Here is an 18,566-nt window from a genome sequence, read left to right on the forward strand (position 1 = left end):
ACAGAACTGGGATTACTGGGTCAAAAGGCAGATCCATTTTTAATTTTTTGAGGTATCTACACACTGCTTTCCACAGTGACTACACCGGTCTGTATTCCTACCAATAGTGCAAAAGGATTCCCCTTTCTCCACATCCTCGCCAGCACTTGTGGTTTATTGATTTATTGATAGTACCCATTCTGACTAGTGTCAGGTGATAGCTCATTGTGGTTTTAATTTGCATCTCTCTGATGATTAGTGAGCATCTTTTCACAGGTCTACTGGCTATCTGTACATCCTCTGTGGAGAAGTGTCTATTCAGGTCCTTTGTCTATTTCTGAATTGGGTTTTTTTTGGGGGGCGGGGGGTTGGTGTTGAGTTTTGTAGGTACTTCATTAATTTTGGATATTAACCCCTTATCACATGTATCAGCAAATATGTTCTCCCATTCTGTGGGTTGTCTTTTTATTACATTGATGGTTTCCTTAGCTGTGCAAAAACTTTTTAGTTTGATATAGTCCTATTTGTGTATTTTTTCTTTTGTTTTCCTTACCTGGGAGATATATCCAATAATAAATTGCTACAAACAATGTCCAAGATGCTGCTGCCTGTGTTTTCTTCCAGGATTTTTATGGTTTCAAGTCTAACATTTAAGTCTTTAATCCATTTTGAATATATTCTTGTGTGTAGCATGAGAAGGTAGTCTTGTTTCATTTTTCTGCACAAATCTGTCCAGTGTCCCAACATCATTTATTGAATACACTATCGTTAGCCCTTTGTATGTACTTGCTTCCTTTGTTGACTATTAATTGACTATGAAGTTGTGGGTTTATTCTGGGCTCTGTATTCTCTTCCATTCATCTATGTGTCTGTTTTTATGCCAGTACCATGCTGTTTTGATTATTATGGCCTTATAGTATAGCTTGATATTAGGTAGCATGGTTCCTCCCAATTTGTTCTTTCTCAGAATTGCTGTTGCTATGCAGGGCCTTTTGTGCTTCCATGTAAATTAGGCAATAATGAGAGGCAAAGAAGGGCACTACATAACACTAATGGGAATAATTCAACAAAAGGATATAACCCTAGTAAACATTTATGTACCATATAGGAGCACTAAACTTCTAAAGCAAATCTTGATGGACATAGAAGGAGACATTGACAGAAATACAGCCATAGTTGGGGATTTTAATACCCCATTGACTTCAGTGGATAGATCTTCTAGGCAGAAATCAACAAGTACACAGCAGCCTTAAATGACACACTAGATCATATGGATTTAATCAATATCTTCAGAGCGTCTCATCCCTAAGCAGCAGAATATGCATACTTTTCAAGTGCACATGGAACGTTTTCTAGAATAGAACACATGTTAGAACACAAAACAAGTCTCAATAAATTTAGAAAGATTGAAATCATATCAAGCATCTTTTCTGACCACAATGCTATGAAACTAGAAATCAATCACAAGAACACTGAAAAACTCACAAAGATGTGGAAGCTAAATAACTTGTTATTAAACAGTGAATGGGGTCAACAATTAGATCAAGGAAGAAATCAAAAGATACTTTGAAACAAATGAAAATGAGGACACAACAATCCAAAATCTGTGGAACACTGGGAAAGCAATCCTAGGAGAGAAATTCATAGCATTACAGGCCTATCTCAAAAAACAAGAAAACACTCAAATAAACAATCTAATTTCACACTTAAATAATTTGAAAAAAAAATCAAACAAAGCCCAAAGTGAGTAGAAGAAAGGAAATAATAAAGATCTTAGCAGAAATAAATGAAATATAGTCTAAAAAGTGGTATAAAATATCAATGAATCCAAGATTTAGTTCTTAGAAAAAATAAACAAGATTGACAAACCTTTAACCAGTCTCATCAAGAAAAAAAGAGGACCCGAATAAATAAAATCAGACGTGAAAGAGGAGAAATTACAAATGACACCAAAGAAATACAAAGGTTTGTAAGAAAATATTATGAACAACTATATGCCAGCCAACAGAACAACCTGGATGAAATGGATAAATTCCTAGAAACATACAATCTTCCAAAACTAAATCAGGAAGAATCAAAGAATATAAATAGACAGATTACATCTCCTGAAAGTGAAGCTGTGATAAATAAAAACTCCCAACAAACAAAAGCCCTGGACTGGATGGCTTCACAGGTGAATTTTACCAAACATTCTGAGAAGAACCAACACCTGTCCTTCTCAAACTATTTCATAAAATTCAAGATGAGGGAAGGCTTCTAAGGTCATTTTACAAGGCCAGCATTATCCTAATTCCAAAACCAGGTAAAGACACTACAAAGAAAATTATAGGCCAATATCCCTGATGAACATAGATGCTAAAATTCTCAACAAAATATTAGCAAAGAATCCCACCATGATCGAGTGAGATTTATTTCGGGAAATCAAGGTTGGTACAACATTCACAGATCAATAAATGTGATTCACCACATAAACAAAGTAAAGGATAAAAACCACATGCTCATTTCAATAGACACAGAAAAAGCATTTGATAAAATCCAGCAGCTAATTATGATCAAAACTCTCAGCAAAGCAGAAAAAGAGGAAACATACCTAAATATAATGAAGGCCATATGTCACACACACACTGACAACATCATACTCAATGGGCAAAAACTACAAGTGTTCCCCTTAATATCAGGAACAAGACAGGGATGTCTGCTTTCACCATCTTATTCAACATAGCCCTGGAAGTCTTAGCCACAGCAATCAGATGAGAAGAAGAAATAAAAGGCATCCAAATTGGAAAAGAAGAAAAAATACTGTCATTATTTGCAGGTGACATGATACTGTACATAGAGAACCCCAAAGATTCGACCAAGAAACTTCCAAAGCTGATCAATGAATTTAGGAAAGTAGCAGGATACAAAATTAATATCCAGAAATCAGTTGCATTTTTATATGCCAACAACAAACTAACAGGGAAATTCATAATTGCTTCAAAAAGAAATAAAATACCTAGGAATAAACCTAACCAAGGATGTAAAAGACCTGTACGTGGAAAATTCCAAGACACTGAAGAACAAAACTGAAGATACAAATAAGTGGAAGTGTGTACCATGTTCACAGATAAGAAGAATTAACATCATTCCAATGTCCATACCACCCAAAACAATCTATAGATTTAATGTAATTCCTATTAAGATTTCAATGAGGTATTTCCAGAAGTGGAACTATATTCATTTTTAAAGACTGCTTGGTTTTACCTGCCCTTAAAATATGCTTTAATTTATTGATAATGGCATCCCCAGTGATCTGTTGAAGGATACAACTCTGAAATGACTCATTGTAATTAAAAGCTCCTTGCCAGCACTTTGTCACACAGGGCCTGAAGCCCCAGGGGCCAGTGTTTATTGTTACACACATTGTGTCCATTTCATGAAAGCAGAACATTTTACAATCATTGGATCTAAATAGGCATCTTCGTAAGGTTGCTTCATGTTTGGCACTTTTTCCCCTTACTCTGTCAAAACAGATAGTTTGCTTCTTTAGCTTATTCTCAATTTACAATGGATTAATGTACTTTGACAAAGTCTGAAAAACCTGGAACCCCCCACTAGAAGGCCCAATTTTCCTTTACTATGTAACGTAGGACTGAGGATGTGCCTGTGATGTTTAGAAACAGAATTAGAGGACACAGGGCGCTGCTGTGCAGAAAGGCCCTATCCATCTCACTACCAGGATCTAATTCTGGCAAAAGTAATTTTCTGTTTTTAGGGGGAGGGCTAAAGTCAATCAAAAAGACAACAACTCTGCACCTTGGAATTGAAATGGACCTTAGCCACAAACCATGGTGGGGTAGGCAGAGCACAGCTTTGGGGAAAAAGTCCCGGGTTCCAGTTCGATTATGCCTCTTAATAGCTACCATGTGCTGCATTTCCCAGGCTGACTTGTTATCTGCTTTGCTTGCAGTTTGGCCAATGGGAGCACTGGCAGGAGATAGGAAGGGGAAGAGTCAGGGCATTTGTCCTCCTTCTTTGCATCTTCTAAGACAGCAGCTGACCCTCCTTGGTGGCTCTAGTTCCTTCTGTAAAGGCCTAATAAGGATGCTTAGACTCAGCAAACTCTCCTCGTTTGTCCCTCCATCATCACTGTGGCAGTGGCTTCTGGCTGCTACCTCCTGGCTTATCTGCAGATGTGTCTTGTGTGTGGGTCTCGGCAACTCCATTGCCCAACCCCTTCATTCCCCTCATTAAGTCCATTCTGTGCCAAATACTTGAGGTGGCTTCTGTGCTCCTGCTTAGACTCTAAATACAAGCAATGCTATTTTAAAAGTAAAGTATTATGCTTATAATCTAACCTCATTTCCAGAAAAATTCAGTGTAGATAGGAACATACAAAGAGATGTAAATTATGCATTTAATGTGCTTAGAATGTAGGAAATATATTCTAGAACTTTTTAAAAATTCTAATTTCTAGTTTCAACTTGTTTTTGTATAATTTGTTTATCCTTTTTCCTTAAAATAAAACTTCAGAAAAATAGGGGTTTTTTTAATACAAGGTCCTTTTTAGTTGGTTCGTGTTTAAGCAGATGTACTTTTTTTGCTTCATTTTTATTATTGTGTTTTGTGTTATTGTTATTTTAATCAGATACAATCAGAATGCACCATAGGAATATTTTCATGTAGAAATCTGACCAGTTGAAACTATAAAGACATGAATTTATTTAACACCTTCTTCATTTCTGTTTATCCAGGATATAACCTAAATGACATAGTTAATAGAAAGAATGACCATTCAATCACTGCTTTAATCTCCTAAGAGGAAGAAAATGAATCTAAACACAAAATGCATATATTATTTTCATTTAGTTTTAGGAAATAACTCTGTCTCGCACTGATTGGAATAGAATCGTTCTCTGAAACCATCTCCAATGTAAATATAGGCCCTTGGATTTTCATCAAAAACAAAGTTTGTTTAAGGATATAGAAACTTGCTAGGTTAATTGAAGACTAGAAATTTAGTGGAAATGCCTGGCTGTCTTTGCAAAGTTAAATCACAGCTCCTCTGAACTCCCTTCTTTTTATATTCAAACAACTATGACTATTTACATGAAGCAAAAATATATTACATTATTCATGCTTAAAGAAGTTTGGAATTTTCAGCGGGAAAGAAGTCCCTGTTCAGTGACTGGGCAAAGTGATGCATAGATGAGGAAGGAAGAAGACAGGCATGAAACCTGGCCATTTGGCTTGAAACTGCTCTGTGGAATGAGTTCCAATGTGATCCTCACCTCCACCTCTGAGCAGGAGGAGCCCAGACCCTGCCTGGGGTGGTCGTGAGGGTTTACAGTCCACCAATGGGATTGCCATTAGATCATGCTGTGCACCAGGTGTTTGTGCCCCCTCCCAAAATTCTTATGTTAAATCATAATACCATTCAGTGTGATGGTATTAGGAGGTGGGGTTTTTAGGGGTGATTAGATCATGAGGGTAAAGCCCTCGTGAGTGAGGTTTGTGCCCTAGAGAGTCCCTCCCCTCTGCCACCATATGAGGACACTATGAGAAGACAACTATCTATGAACTAGGAAGTGGGCCCTCACCATATACCAAACCTGTCAGCAACTTGACCTTGGACTTCCCAGCCTCCTAATCTGCAGGAGAGATATAACTTGTATTTGCAGCAACACCATCTCAGGCAGACACTGCTCCTGCCAAAACAGAGCCCAATTGCCTGTCCCATTTCAGAGTCAAGTCTTATCTCCAGTACAGTTAGAATTTTGTGCATGCTTTTCTGCAAAAAAAATGTAGACAGCAGGTAGCAAAATTATCAGACCTTCCTGGGCAGAATTAGAAATGAGATATGTTAGGTCATTACTGGATAATCCATAAGTAATTTTAAAAGTATAGTCTGAACTAAAATAGGTAAATTCTTAAGACATTTTAAAGATTTCGTGAGGCCTGTAATAGCTAAGAGGCTTCAGACGGTATAAACTCAGGCGGAAAAAAATGAAAACTTGCACAACAAACATCTCCACTTCAAGCTTTATGCTGCCTTACTAAATCCTCCTGGTAAGTCTGGCACTGCAGGCATAACCCTGGGGACCAATTCCTCCTCCTTCCATGGCAAAGGCACCTAGGAGTCTTTGAACAGTTTGTAAACAATGAAGAATTTGGGTGGTGTCATTAATGAACAGAGGCCTGGCCCTAAGCAGGGCTGCCTAGGGCCAGCTGTCAGGATGTGGGTTCTTGACTTTGTGCAGGAAAGATTTCACAACACAAATCCAAGTGACTATGGGGGTGTATTTATTAAAGCTGAGGACACTGAAACAAGGAAGAGCCTAGGGTAGAAGAAGCAACACGAGAGCCTAGGTTGGTCTGCCTTAGCTCCCTGGGAGGTCAGATTAAAAAAACTCCTTGGGGATAGGTTCAGGGGATTAGCCTGGAACAAGCTGCTGCTGCCCATTGCTCCCCTGATTGCAAGTCTTGCGGGGACCCTTAGAGTTTAGGAGATGTGTGCCTGTGGGGGAAGAAGAGAGGGAAAGGACTGGTTCGGGCTGCTTGCTCCCCAGAGGGAGAGTACACTACTGCTGGGACTTTTATCTTGAGGCTTTCTTCTCTTGCTTGCAGGCAGGAATCTTAGGGAGGTCACAGGGGAGTGTTCAGTAGAATATTCATCATTTTTCCAGGTGTTCCCTTTTAGGGTCATGGTTTCCACTGATTGGTCAGTGCCAGGGGCGGCAGGGGCAGGGGGTGGGGGGAGCGCCATTAGTCAGTGCATCTGGTCCGGGTTTCACACACCCAGTTCTGCTGCTTTTCTAGGCCTAAAGCTGAAGTACAACTGAGGCCTAGATATCTCTAGAGAGGTGACCTTCTGCATTCAGCTAAAAATTGTTTGGCTAGTTTTTTCGGCTATCTCAGTTTTCCTATTCCACTTGCCAAGAAATTCTTGCAGCTTCTTACGATCCCTGTCTCCATGTCAGCAAGTGGAGTAGGTGACTGGTTATAAGAAAACTGTTTTATGAACAAGACTGTCAAAACGGCATTGGGATTCAGCTCCTCAGAGCAGTGACTAGGAACTGTGCACAGTGGGGAGCTTCCTCCAGCAGAGTTACCTTTCAAAGGATGGGAAGCAATGGAAGCAACAGCAGCAGGGAACTGAAGAAAGCTCACAGTGTGAGAGAAGCTGACAGTGTTGAAGATGAGACCCCTTGGATGCAAAACCAAAACACACATCCCACGGAGCTGGTGCCATCAGCCCAAAGTCAAATCGACCAGGCATTTGTGGGGGCCTGGATTTTTGCTTGACAGATTAACTTTCTTCTGACGGAAGGCAAGCACTCCTCCTCCAGGGTACTCTCTGGGAATAAGCAGAAAGGACCTTGTTAAGAACAACAGGTACCAAATAAGGGAATTTTCAGAGAATGGTTAGTGCTCTCTATCTAAGATTAGCAGCCTCTGTGAGATGATAGTAGGGTATGGGGAGACCCAGGATAATTAATATATGAGAGTCAGAGAACCAGGAGTTCTATTCACTTACATTGTTTGGCACTTAAGGATAGAAAAATCGGCCAAACGTGGGAGATTTGCAGTTTGAAATTCTGGCCAGATACATGTTGGGTAAGCATGCGACAATGAGAAACAGGTAGAAGATAGAAAGTGTTGTGTCATGTCTCCCCGCTTCTCTGCTCATTTAAAATCACGGAGGTTCAAAATGATTTCTCTGGGCATAAAAAAATAAGATTAATTGACTGTAGAACTAGGTTATTCTGGGCATTCCATCTAAGCGTCTGAAGCGGAATTTAGACAAATTGAGCAGATGAGGTGGTGCTGGGCCTGCAGAGGAAAGGGAGTCTAGTGGCGAGAAAGAGCAGTGCGGGCATGTTCCCCTTCACTCCCTCCCAGAGTTAGTGTTTGCCATCTCACCTCTCCCCGGAGGATTTATTTAAGCAATAAACGTTTATTGAGCTTCAACTATTTGTTCAGCAATAGACAAGGTCTGTGCTAGACTTGGTTTGTAATGGTGACATGATCCTTGACCTCCTGCACCTCATGGTTTAATGGGAGAAAAGAGACCTGTAAGACACTAATTGTACTCTATTAGTTGCAAACAGCTTTGCAGGCACTGAGGAGGGAGAATATTACTTTTATTGGATGGAGATGAGACAGTCAAGAAGTTCTTCAAATGAGCACTGATGCTTGAGCTTTATCAATGTAAATTTGTTCACCCAAAGGACTTACCCAAAGGGGAACAGTCTATCAAGAGCAGTACACACAAGGCAGAGAGGAATGCAAGGATATAGTGCTTTCCAGTAATAGAAGGCTATTTGTTCCAGGGAGAACACAGAGCATGCATGGTGAGAGTGGTGGGTGGGATGGCCAAGTCCTGAGAGCTGTGCGTCATGGTCAGTAGCTGGAGCTTCTTCCTGCAGGTGACGAGGAGACAAGGAAGGCTTTGATGAGGGAGACTGACAGGATCAGATTCTAAGACGCGTGAGGATAGCTCCAGGCAACGAAAAGAACTCAAGGCAGGAGAAAGCATTTCTGGTGGTTCCACAGCTGGGCAAGCTGGACCCTTATGGGTTTTTGTTTGTTTCGGGTTTTTTTTAAATATATGCCTCACAATAATCAATTGTACATATGTCTTCATAACTTTTTTTAATGAAGAATAAAGTAAGCATAACAAATGTAAGCTCTGAAAAGCATACTTTGAACACATTTTTTAGAAAGAGACTTAAAAAGACATACTGATGGTATTAATTTAGGTGAAAAACATTTTATTAGGACATTAGGTTATAGTCATATGTTTCATTTATAACCTTTAAAGCCTCATTTGATTATATGGTAGGCTTTTAAAAAACAACAGGAAACAGAAAATAACTTGTTTTTGAAAAAGGCACAAACTGGAGGAACACAGTAAACCCTACTGAAAGCTAATACTGAGCTTAAAGCATCAATGTGAGTAGATGTAATAAAAGCATCTTAGTCCTTTCCTTGCTTTTCCTCTTTACTACACATAAACCAAATCCTTTAATTTCCCCTAATTTTCACAATAAGGGTCTTGATTAAGGGGATTTCTGTTTACAATTATGCTTTAGTTATATCTCACATTATAGAAATTTGCTTACCTTTTAAAAGAAATAAAAAATGCTTTCAGAATTATTTTGCATCTTTTTAGAAACACTGTGAAAATAGACAATCTATAAAATGGTGGGGTTTGGCTCCATTCAATTCTTTTTAGAGGGAAAAATGCCCAAAATACATCCTAAATAGTGAATGTGTTTAAGCAAAGACCAGGAATCAGTCAGGTACTTTATTGGAAATTACTTCCTCAGTTTTTGAAAACCAAGGATTCTAGTTTGTTCTCAAACTTTCATTTAGGTTTTTATGCCCTCTAGTGGATGTTTAGTACTTCTGCAGCTATAAAATAATGCTGACATTTTTACAGAATCTCCTTTGTGTGTTCAAACTGTTTATAGCGACAATATATGACATTTATGTACCCCCTAAATATTCAAACCATAAGGGCTCAGCATTATTTTGGACATACAATTTTTGATAATTTAATAAAACTCTCAAAACTTTCAGGAAAATGCCTATGAAATCATAACTATTAGACAGTTCCCTGGCCCACCTGAATTTTGTCAATGAATTCCTTAAGAGTCCATGGACTACTGGCTAAGAACTGCTAATTCAGGAGGAGGAGCCTATACCTGCCCCTTTCATTTTGTAGATGTTAAGATTGCTAATGCTGTGAACAAATGAAAAATATAATTTTTATATAGTAGCCCAGAATTTGGCTTAGATTTAAAGGAACAAGAAGAGAACACAGAATGCTTTAAATAACTACATATGCAATATAATTAAAAAAAACTCAAGCTTTCAACACAGGGAAGGTAACATAGTGGTTGATCCTATAGGCAAAAGAGGTAGAGACAAAATCAAGGCAGCTTTTTAAGCAAACATTAATTTTAAAATGTCCAATAGAAATCTATTATCAAAGTAATACCAGGGTTCTGTACCACAAGCGAGTGATACAACAACACTCTAAAAAAAGTCATGTGCTATTTGCCAACATCACAGCTACAGTAAAAATTATCCACTCAACTATGATCTTTCTAGAATACCAAGTTGATAGCAGAAAAATCCATGGATAACATAGTTAGTGAGACCCTAAGGAATAGAATTATCAATTGAGAAGTGATCCAGCTTACAGGTCAGAAGAAATTATTTCTCAGACTCCTCTGAGTAGCAGTCAGACCTAGGAGAAAATTTCAAACCCAGCATTGGTAATCACAACACACACATGCAGTCACTGAAGAGCTTTAGCCAGGACATTATTGTCTGCATCACTTTCATCTAATTTTTTAAGGACACAGCCTTAGTCTGAGCTGCTATAACAAATACCACAGACCTAGTAGTTTACAAACAGTAGAAATGTGTTCTTCACAGTTCTGGAGGTTGACAAGTCCAAGATCAAGAGCCAGCAGGTTTGCTGTGGTGGATGGTGAGTACCCATTTCCTGGCTCACAGACCTTTTTCACTGTGTCTTCAGATGGTGGAAGAGGCTAGGCAGCTCTCTGTAAGGTCTCTTTTTATAAGAGCACTCATCCCATTTGTGAGGGCTCTGTTCTCATGACCTGATCACCACCCAAAGGCCCTGCCTCCTAAAATCATCACATTGAACATTAGGATTTCAACATACAAATTTAGGAGAGACACATTCAGACAGATCATAGCAGACACCTGTTTTTCAGGTACATCCCCAAATACTGGTTCATGTCCCATATGCAGTTGCTGAGTTTTTTTTATAAACTAATGTATCTGGCAGCATATGGACAACAGTTGCCAGGGCGCCAAGGTTGACTAACTGACTGGACAGAAAAAAAACTAATACAGTAGTTGAAATACAGACAGTATTTATTGAACCAGTACCTGCTCTATACAATAGATTGGATCCTCCTAGACTTCTGTGCAGCTGTCCGGGATCTATTCACTTTATTCCTTACATCTAAAAATTTAAGACTTTTTCACTGTGAAAAAGAAAAGGGGAGAGTAAGAGATTGAATTATAGTAAGCACTGAGGTTTATTTTCAAATCAGCATTTCCTCCCTGTTATATGAAGGTATTTTCTATTTTCATGATTGTTTGTAAAATACATAATGGTTTTGTTTTCTCTGTCAGTGTCCATGGGAAATAGTTTTACCAAAAGCAAGTCATGACTGAGCTGGGGAGGTTTGCCTCAGGTAACATTTCTACTTTATCAAGTGAGCATGTATTTATAGTCTTCAAATAAGAAGAGAAGAGAAAATAGAAACTGTATGAATAGGACCAGGAAGCCAGCAGTACTGTGTTCAAACACTACTGAGAAACTTCATGGAAATATTTTTGTATTTGAGATCTAAAGACAGCCACTCTCTAGCCCTGTGATTTCTGGAGAAATGAAAAAAGGGAAAAATGGAGTGAATATTAATAAAATTGGGTTTATAGTGTACTTTTTAATTGTGCACACTTTTCAACCTATTTCAATATTACTTGATAAATTAGAAAGATAGATGGATGAATTGATAGATGACAGACAGATAGATGAAAAGATTCATTCTACTTATTTGTAGCACCAAGTACATGCCAGAAATGAAGTACTTTGCATGAAACTTTGATATAATATTTGAGGTTAAATTCCTCAAAAAACAATGAAATCTCTTCTAAGGAATTGGTCCTCCACTCAATATGATTTTTAACAAATGGTAAAAGATTGTAATTATAGCCAAGCACTTGGGGGCAGTATATGAAAATTGACATTTTCCATTTTGATGGAATGACACCACCACATTGTACCTTTTAACTCGTGTGAGGAGGAAAGGGAGCAGGAAAAATGAGGTTCGACAGTGTCCAGGGTAAAAAGGATCAGAAAGAGACCAGAGTTGCTCCATATGTGATGTAAGAGAAAGAGTGAGAAGCAGCAGAGGAAAGTGGAGGAAGTATGGGGAAAGCTTGCCTTCAATAAGCAAAGTTCAGGCCTGCTAGTTTTTATTGTTTACAGCTTCTTGGTGGTTATCCTTTTATATCATGCTATCCTCTCTCCTGTTTTCTCCTGTCTTTTAAGAATTCAATATTTATCTTATTTGTACTTAAAGGGCACTGTAGCCTTTAAATCATTTTTATTTAAATATTTTAAATGTTTCTATGAAAATGAACTACATCTATATAATATTTTAGTGTAACTCTTTGAAAAATAGATTTTTGAAGACAGGAGACATAATATTAAAGTCTGGGAAAAAACAGAAGAAACAGAATGTATAATATTGCTGGGCTTAGCATAAATTTAAGAATAAGGAGTCAGGAAAAATGCAGTGTGCATTTATATGGAATATAAAAAATAAAATACCAACTGGCACACAAGTTGCCTAAGATAGAAGTAATCATTAAAAGATGACAGTATCAAAGGCAATGTTTTATTAAATGATCATTTAGCAAAAATCAGTGTCACTTCTCATTATAAAGCTTTCTATTCTAAGTCTTTCCTCCATTGAGTTTCAGAGAGATATGACACCTGAGGTATATAATGCCATTTTGCTTCTTCCTAAGTGTTTGAATACTAGTTAAAAGGTCTTTGTTAAACAAAAGAAAGCAGCTGGTTTTGTCAGAGAGATATTCCCCATCCCGAGTAAATTCCATGCCCAGTTACATCTTTGTGGTTAAAAATTACCTGCTTGCATTTCTCAAGGTCATTCTTAAGAAGATAATAGACAAAATGGACACTGTAAGAATGCTGCAAATCACGCTGTGTATTTCCCATGATTCTCCAACATATTCAAACTAGTAAAGTATGCTTAAAATATTACATGTATCAACAGCAGCCCAATCTTAAAAAGGGGAGGAGAGCAGGGAGAAAAACCGAAAGGGTGACATATACAGAACCAGCAGGTGTGTGGGAAGAGGCAGCAGGTGGTCCTTGGGAATCAGGCCAGGACTCAGGGTCTCAGTACCAATGACCCCAGGACAGCCTGGACGACCGCAAACACCCTACCTTTCCCCTGTCCTGTTGCCCTCTCACCGTCTCTGCCTCTGCCTTAGCCTCACAGCAGAAGAGTCTTAGAGACCTTCCTAACTTGCTCTAAGGTGACAAAGCTCTGGCCTTCTAACCTAGAGTAAAAAGATAAGAGAGGATGTCTCAACCAATGAGCAAGCTCTTCTCCCTTCTTCTTTCCACCGTAATCACTGTGGTACTGATCAGTCATCCTCTTTGCTTTCTTGATTGTGAAGAAACTTCTGATTACAAAACAAAGATGGTTGAGGTAAATAGTAACTATAATTCCATTTGATGCAGATTAGAATAGCTTTATGACATCAAACCACCCTTACTTAAGTACTATCCGTTACCTTTTTCTTTTACGGATCCTTCTAGGTGTGAATTTGCTGCCTTTGAGCAAGCTGGTTCATATCCTTACTTTCTACCATTTCATCCCAAAACAAACAAAATATTTCATTATATTTATTGTTTTCCTTTCTGAATAACAAGTGCATGGTCTGCTTCATTTATTTATATTGTAATCTCTGTTTACATTCAAAAAGGATCTGCAGTGATTTTTTTTCTCTAGTTCAGTCCCAGACACCACATCAAAAATTGCTTTTCCAGAGAAATCTGCTCCTTCAATTGGCCCAGAATCCCTTTGACCAAATCCCTCAGAATTAATTTTCTTCCTTTGTCTAGCTGCAGCCCTTCTGAGTGCCTAAATCTCCCCTCTTTATGCACACCACCACTCGCTACCTGAACTTACTAGTCTTCTGTCTTCTTAACATCTTATTGAGTTTTGGGTCTATACCAAACAGTTAAGCTCTTGATTTTAATGATTACAAGTACACTGGCCTGGTCTATCATATGACATAGTGAGCCTAGTATACAAAGCAACAACAAAAAAGGGAGTTAATATATACTAATTTTTAAATCTCTTTTTTAAATATCTTATTGTTTGTTACTACAGTTGTCCCGTTTTCCCCCTTCACACCCCTCCACCCAGCCCACTCCCCACTCCCACAGTCAGTCCCCACACTGTTGTCCATGTCCATGGGTCCTTCAGGTATGTTCCTTGACTAGTCCCTTCACCTTAGAGAGGGGCAGAAAAGAATGTATCTGATGGATTGATTTAGCTATTTTATTTTATGTATTTGTGTTTTTTAAAGCTTATTTTAATTACATAGAATCAGTGCTTATATTCTCTGGCCATAACAAATAGTTGAGTTTTATTTACTTTCTCTTTTGAGAAACATTTTCTAAATCCTGACTGACAGATGTTAAAATAAAGTAAAAAAGCTTTTGGGAAACTGCTTATATGCGTGTGTGTGTTTTTAGGGGTATATGTGTGTTTTAGACTTCTCCAGGGCCTGCTGAATAACCAGGGCAAAGGGAAAGATGTTTATAAAGCAGGGCTGGGCACTCAATGTGAACTGTGACTAACACAGAAATTGATTCATGTGCACACAGCATTACACACACAAGAACGATCTCCCAATCCTACTGCCATATCTCTACAGTAAGAAGGTTTTCAAGTCTTTCTTGCTCACCTTGTAAATTCCTTTCATAATCAGATTATAAATGAACATAATCAGACTGTAGCTTAGTTCCCCCAGTGGACTACAAAAAACCACCATGTTTTATACAGACACAGCATTCCAGTTCTCAGGTAAAATATATTTTACTATAAATTAGACTGTCATTATGATGCCAAAACCTTGTGGAAATTTTAGTTATGGTGAATTAGCCCAACTGCTGATCACTCATAAGTGCTGACAAGAGCAAGTAAGTGGGCCTTCTAAGCAGGGGACCGGAGCCTGGCATGGGGTCACCAAAGCAGTGCCGGTCAGCATAGCCTGCTGCCACTCTTACCGGCCTTTCCTTGGCTAATTCCTCAGCAACTTCCATCTCCGTATTGACACATGAATGTTTTCCCACAAAACAGTGATGATTTCCCTAAATCATTCTTCAAGATATAATGTCTCCCCAAATATTTCCAAAGCCCCCTTGAGTCTGGATTCCAATACCTGAGCACTTCGGAGCCCTGTTTCTAGGACTTAAACTCTCAGAGATCTGAGGACCCCAGAGCCCCGTAGTGAGCAGGGGGTAGTTGGAGCTGTACTGCTGTAGCTGAGTAGCTTCTGCAATAATATGATCAAAAGATTTCCTTCTTGCCCCCACCCCTAGCAATGAACTCTTAGGAGAATTCTATATAGGTAAGGTAGGGAAAATGTAGCATTCAGCTAATATTTACTAAAAGCCTGCTTTGTGCTGAGACACAAAATAGAGCAGCTCCTGGTTATATTCTAATGTTGGCAGGGCAGGTAGGGAGTTAGAAAAGAAATACATTAAAATTTTATTAAATATCATGTGTTTAGTACTGTGAAGGTAATCAAATGGGAAAATGATGAAGAGAGAATAAGACCGCTATGGATAAGAAGGCCAGAAAATAACTTCTCGAATGGAGACCTCTAAGGTTCAACCTGAATAATGATGATCTGGGGGCTGCACATGTGACAGAAAGCCAGATTGCCCGTGTGACTGGAGGGCAGTGGGTTTCATGGAGGGTGGTGTGAAATATAGGCAGGAACTAAATGACATGGGCCCTCAGAGACAAAAGCGAAGAATTTGGATTTATTTCCATTTCAAGTCTATTAGAAGGTGAAGCAAAGTAGCAACAGTCCAATCTCCATTTTTAAAACCATAAACTCCAGTTGCTATGCTGGCATGAATTTTAACATGGTAAATGTGAAAAACCGAGTTCAAGGTTAAGAGGCTATATCCATGGCTCTGGCAAGCAATGAGGGCTTGGGTTGTTGTGGGAAAATGAGGCTGAGGAAAGAGGACCAAAAGGACATAATCTTGTTTGGGCAGAGACAACAAGACTAGCTGGGGGACTGAGGATTGGATGGCTGTTTCAGTTTTGACAGGCGATTGGGTGGTTTGAGGTTCCATTTAATTAGAGGTGATAGACCATGTAGAAGGAACAGATTTGAGAAGAACAGAGGAAGCTAGGGAAATAAAGGTTCTTTTTTGGCAAATTTAAATCTTAATTGGCTCTTAAACATCCAGATGTAGGAATTTTCAGACCACACCACTGAAAATATGAGTCTGATTTTCAAGATAGACATCAGGGCTGTCAATGTAAATTAGGTTATCATCAGCATATGTGAAACCAGAAAAGACACTGACATTCGGCCTGCCTGTCACTACCAAACCTAATAAGCAATGGCAGCGACTGTATCTTTATGGGAGCTTTATTCAGATGGCGATCTGAGGAGATGGTGGCTTCCTACCCTAATAGACCATCTTCCCTTTTCTTTCCAGGCCAGACTTTTCATAACAGGGAATAAACAGTGTGAGTGAGGGGTTTTGAAATTCAGGGAGGATTAGGTAGAAGAAACTGCAACATTCCTGTCCTGGGCAGTTAGCTATTCCCAGGGGGAATAGCTAACTGCCCAGAGTGGTCATCTGCTGTGGGTGGTCATTTGTTTCTCCCTGAAACAGTGGCCTGGATGCCTCCACTTGTCCCCAGGTGGTAATCTTTAGTGGTGCCCCAAGAGGTCCGCTATTTTCCCAGGAGCCAAGGTGGGCCTTATCTATCTGTAGTTTCTGAGACAAAAGTTTTAACATATATATTACCTGCTAAGCTTGTAACTTTTTACCTTAAACTAAAATTTTCTGACTCTTGGACAGTAGTTTTATGCCACAAGACTGGATAAAATCACGTAGGAAAAGGGTTTACATGGAGAAGATAAGAGGACTCCAGTTTGAGAGTAATTATCCAGTTTGAGAGTAATTATCTCAAGATTTAGAAATTAGTTAAGAAAAAGGAGCCAGAAATAAAATAGCAAAGTAGCCGATGAGGTAAAAGCACCACTGAGGAAATTCTCTAATAAATACTGAAGCCAACAAAACATGTTTCAAAGAGAGAGAAGTCAACTAACCAAATACAAATGAGAGATTGAATAAGATTATCATGTCTGGATTTCATAAGTGAAGATTAATGGGACCTTAGAGAATTTTTTTAAGTGATTATACCTGATAAAGGAATGCAATGTTCCAATATTTTCTACTTAAATTTTATATCTAATCCAATGTTGAAAAATTAAGTAGAAAAGTGTGTTATTCAGACTATAAAATTCAGCATAGAAATATTTATGATTAAATAACTGCAAAGTACTATACCATGTTATAGAAAGGACAAATTGAAGAGCTATCATTAAATCATCTGGTTTAAAGTATTTTCTAATTAAAAAGATTTCTAAATGTTAGAATTAATTTTACAATGCAAGGTTAAAAGGTAGTTTTTATATTCATTTATTTGTAACTTCTGGTTTATTAAAATTTTAAGCCATGTATATTTAGTCATGAAGTAGAGATAGATTGCTCCAAAATATCACTTGACCTAAAGCAAAAAGCTATTTGCATCTGGTGGAAATGCTCATAACTGACTTCCTGTGACTTAAAACAATTTTTTTCTCTAACGCAGGTACGGTGACATGGTACCAAAAACCATTGCAGGAAAGATTTTTGGATCCATCTGCTCACTGAGTGGGGTCTTGGTCATTGCTCTGCCTGTTCCAGTGATTGTGTCCAACTTCAGCCGGATCTACCACCAGAATCAACGAGCAGACAAACGGAGAGCACAAAAGGTGTGTATTCAGCTCTGTGTAACCATCTAGCATCTCCCAGTTTCACAGTGAGCTTGAAAATCCATCACTGGCTGTTCAGTGTTCCAGATCCAGCCAATAGTTGTATCAGTCAGCACAAGCGAGGTTATATCACAACAAAAGAACCTTAATATCTCAGTGGCTTAACACAACAAGGAATATTTCTCAATCATGCTACAAGTCAATTACAGATCCAGTAATGGAAACTCCATCTTGACAGTGTACTTCTGTAATCATTCAAACAGAAGTAAAAGCACATGATGAATCACAAACGAACTCCTAAAGCCTCCTGCTGGAAGTGGGCCAAGTCATTTCCATCTCAACAGGATTAGCCAAAGCAAGCCACTTAGGCACGTGTAACTTCAAAGTGGAAAGGGAAATACAATAGCACTGTACAACCAGAGGCAGAGAGGAAGAAATATGTAGAGAACAATAACAACAGTAGCAAAATCAAAGATGGGTTCTTGGCGAATTTTGTTAGAATTGGATTTCTAAATTCATTTCACCTCTGTCTGCTAAGGGTCAAGCAGTTACCAGCAAACAAGGGCTACTAAAAAACACCAAAATGTGCCTTGGTTATTTTATAGATTTGACACAGAAGGTAGGAACAATCTGATCACTTGTAGCTGAGTTCTACACCTGGCCCAGCAGTTTACTGTTTCTCTGAACTTCACATCAGTTACTCAGACTCTTGAAGATGAGCACGGTGCATACTCATCTGCAAAGTGGGAAAAACAATACCGATCTCACAATAAGACTGAGATTGTATATAAATCTATATAAGCATTTTATAATATTAACAACTTCCAATGGCTTACTAATGGCTTCCAATGTGCCAGAGGTTGATTTAATGTTTTTTAAAAAATAATTTATAAAATTTTACAAGTGTAGGAGTTAGTTACCCAAATTATTCCTATTATGTG

The 18,566-nt window shown here is 38.5% G+C and overlaps 1 protein-coding gene across 1 annotated transcript in view; it reads left to right on the forward strand.

The window, feature by feature from the left end:
- Positions 1–18,566, forward strand: part of KCND2 (potassium voltage-gated channel subfamily D member 2) — a 526,794-nt gene that overhangs the window by 485,624 nt on the left and 22,604 nt on the right. Inside the window, exon 2 of the mRNA XM_028526099.2 lies at positions 17,463–17,625. Within this exon, the coding sequence (XP_028381900.1) occupies positions 17,463–17,625 (163 nt within the window). The remainder of the gene's footprint in view (positions 1–17,462; positions 17,626–18,566) is intronic.

The sequence above is a fragment of the Phyllostomus discolor genome, chromosome 10 (assembly GCF_004126475.2).
Source record: "Phyllostomus discolor isolate MPI-MPIP mPhyDis1 chromosome 10, mPhyDis1.pri.v3, whole genome shotgun sequence".
NCBI classification, from domain to species: Eukaryota; Metazoa; Chordata; class Mammalia; order Chiroptera; family Phyllostomidae; genus Phyllostomus; species Phyllostomus discolor.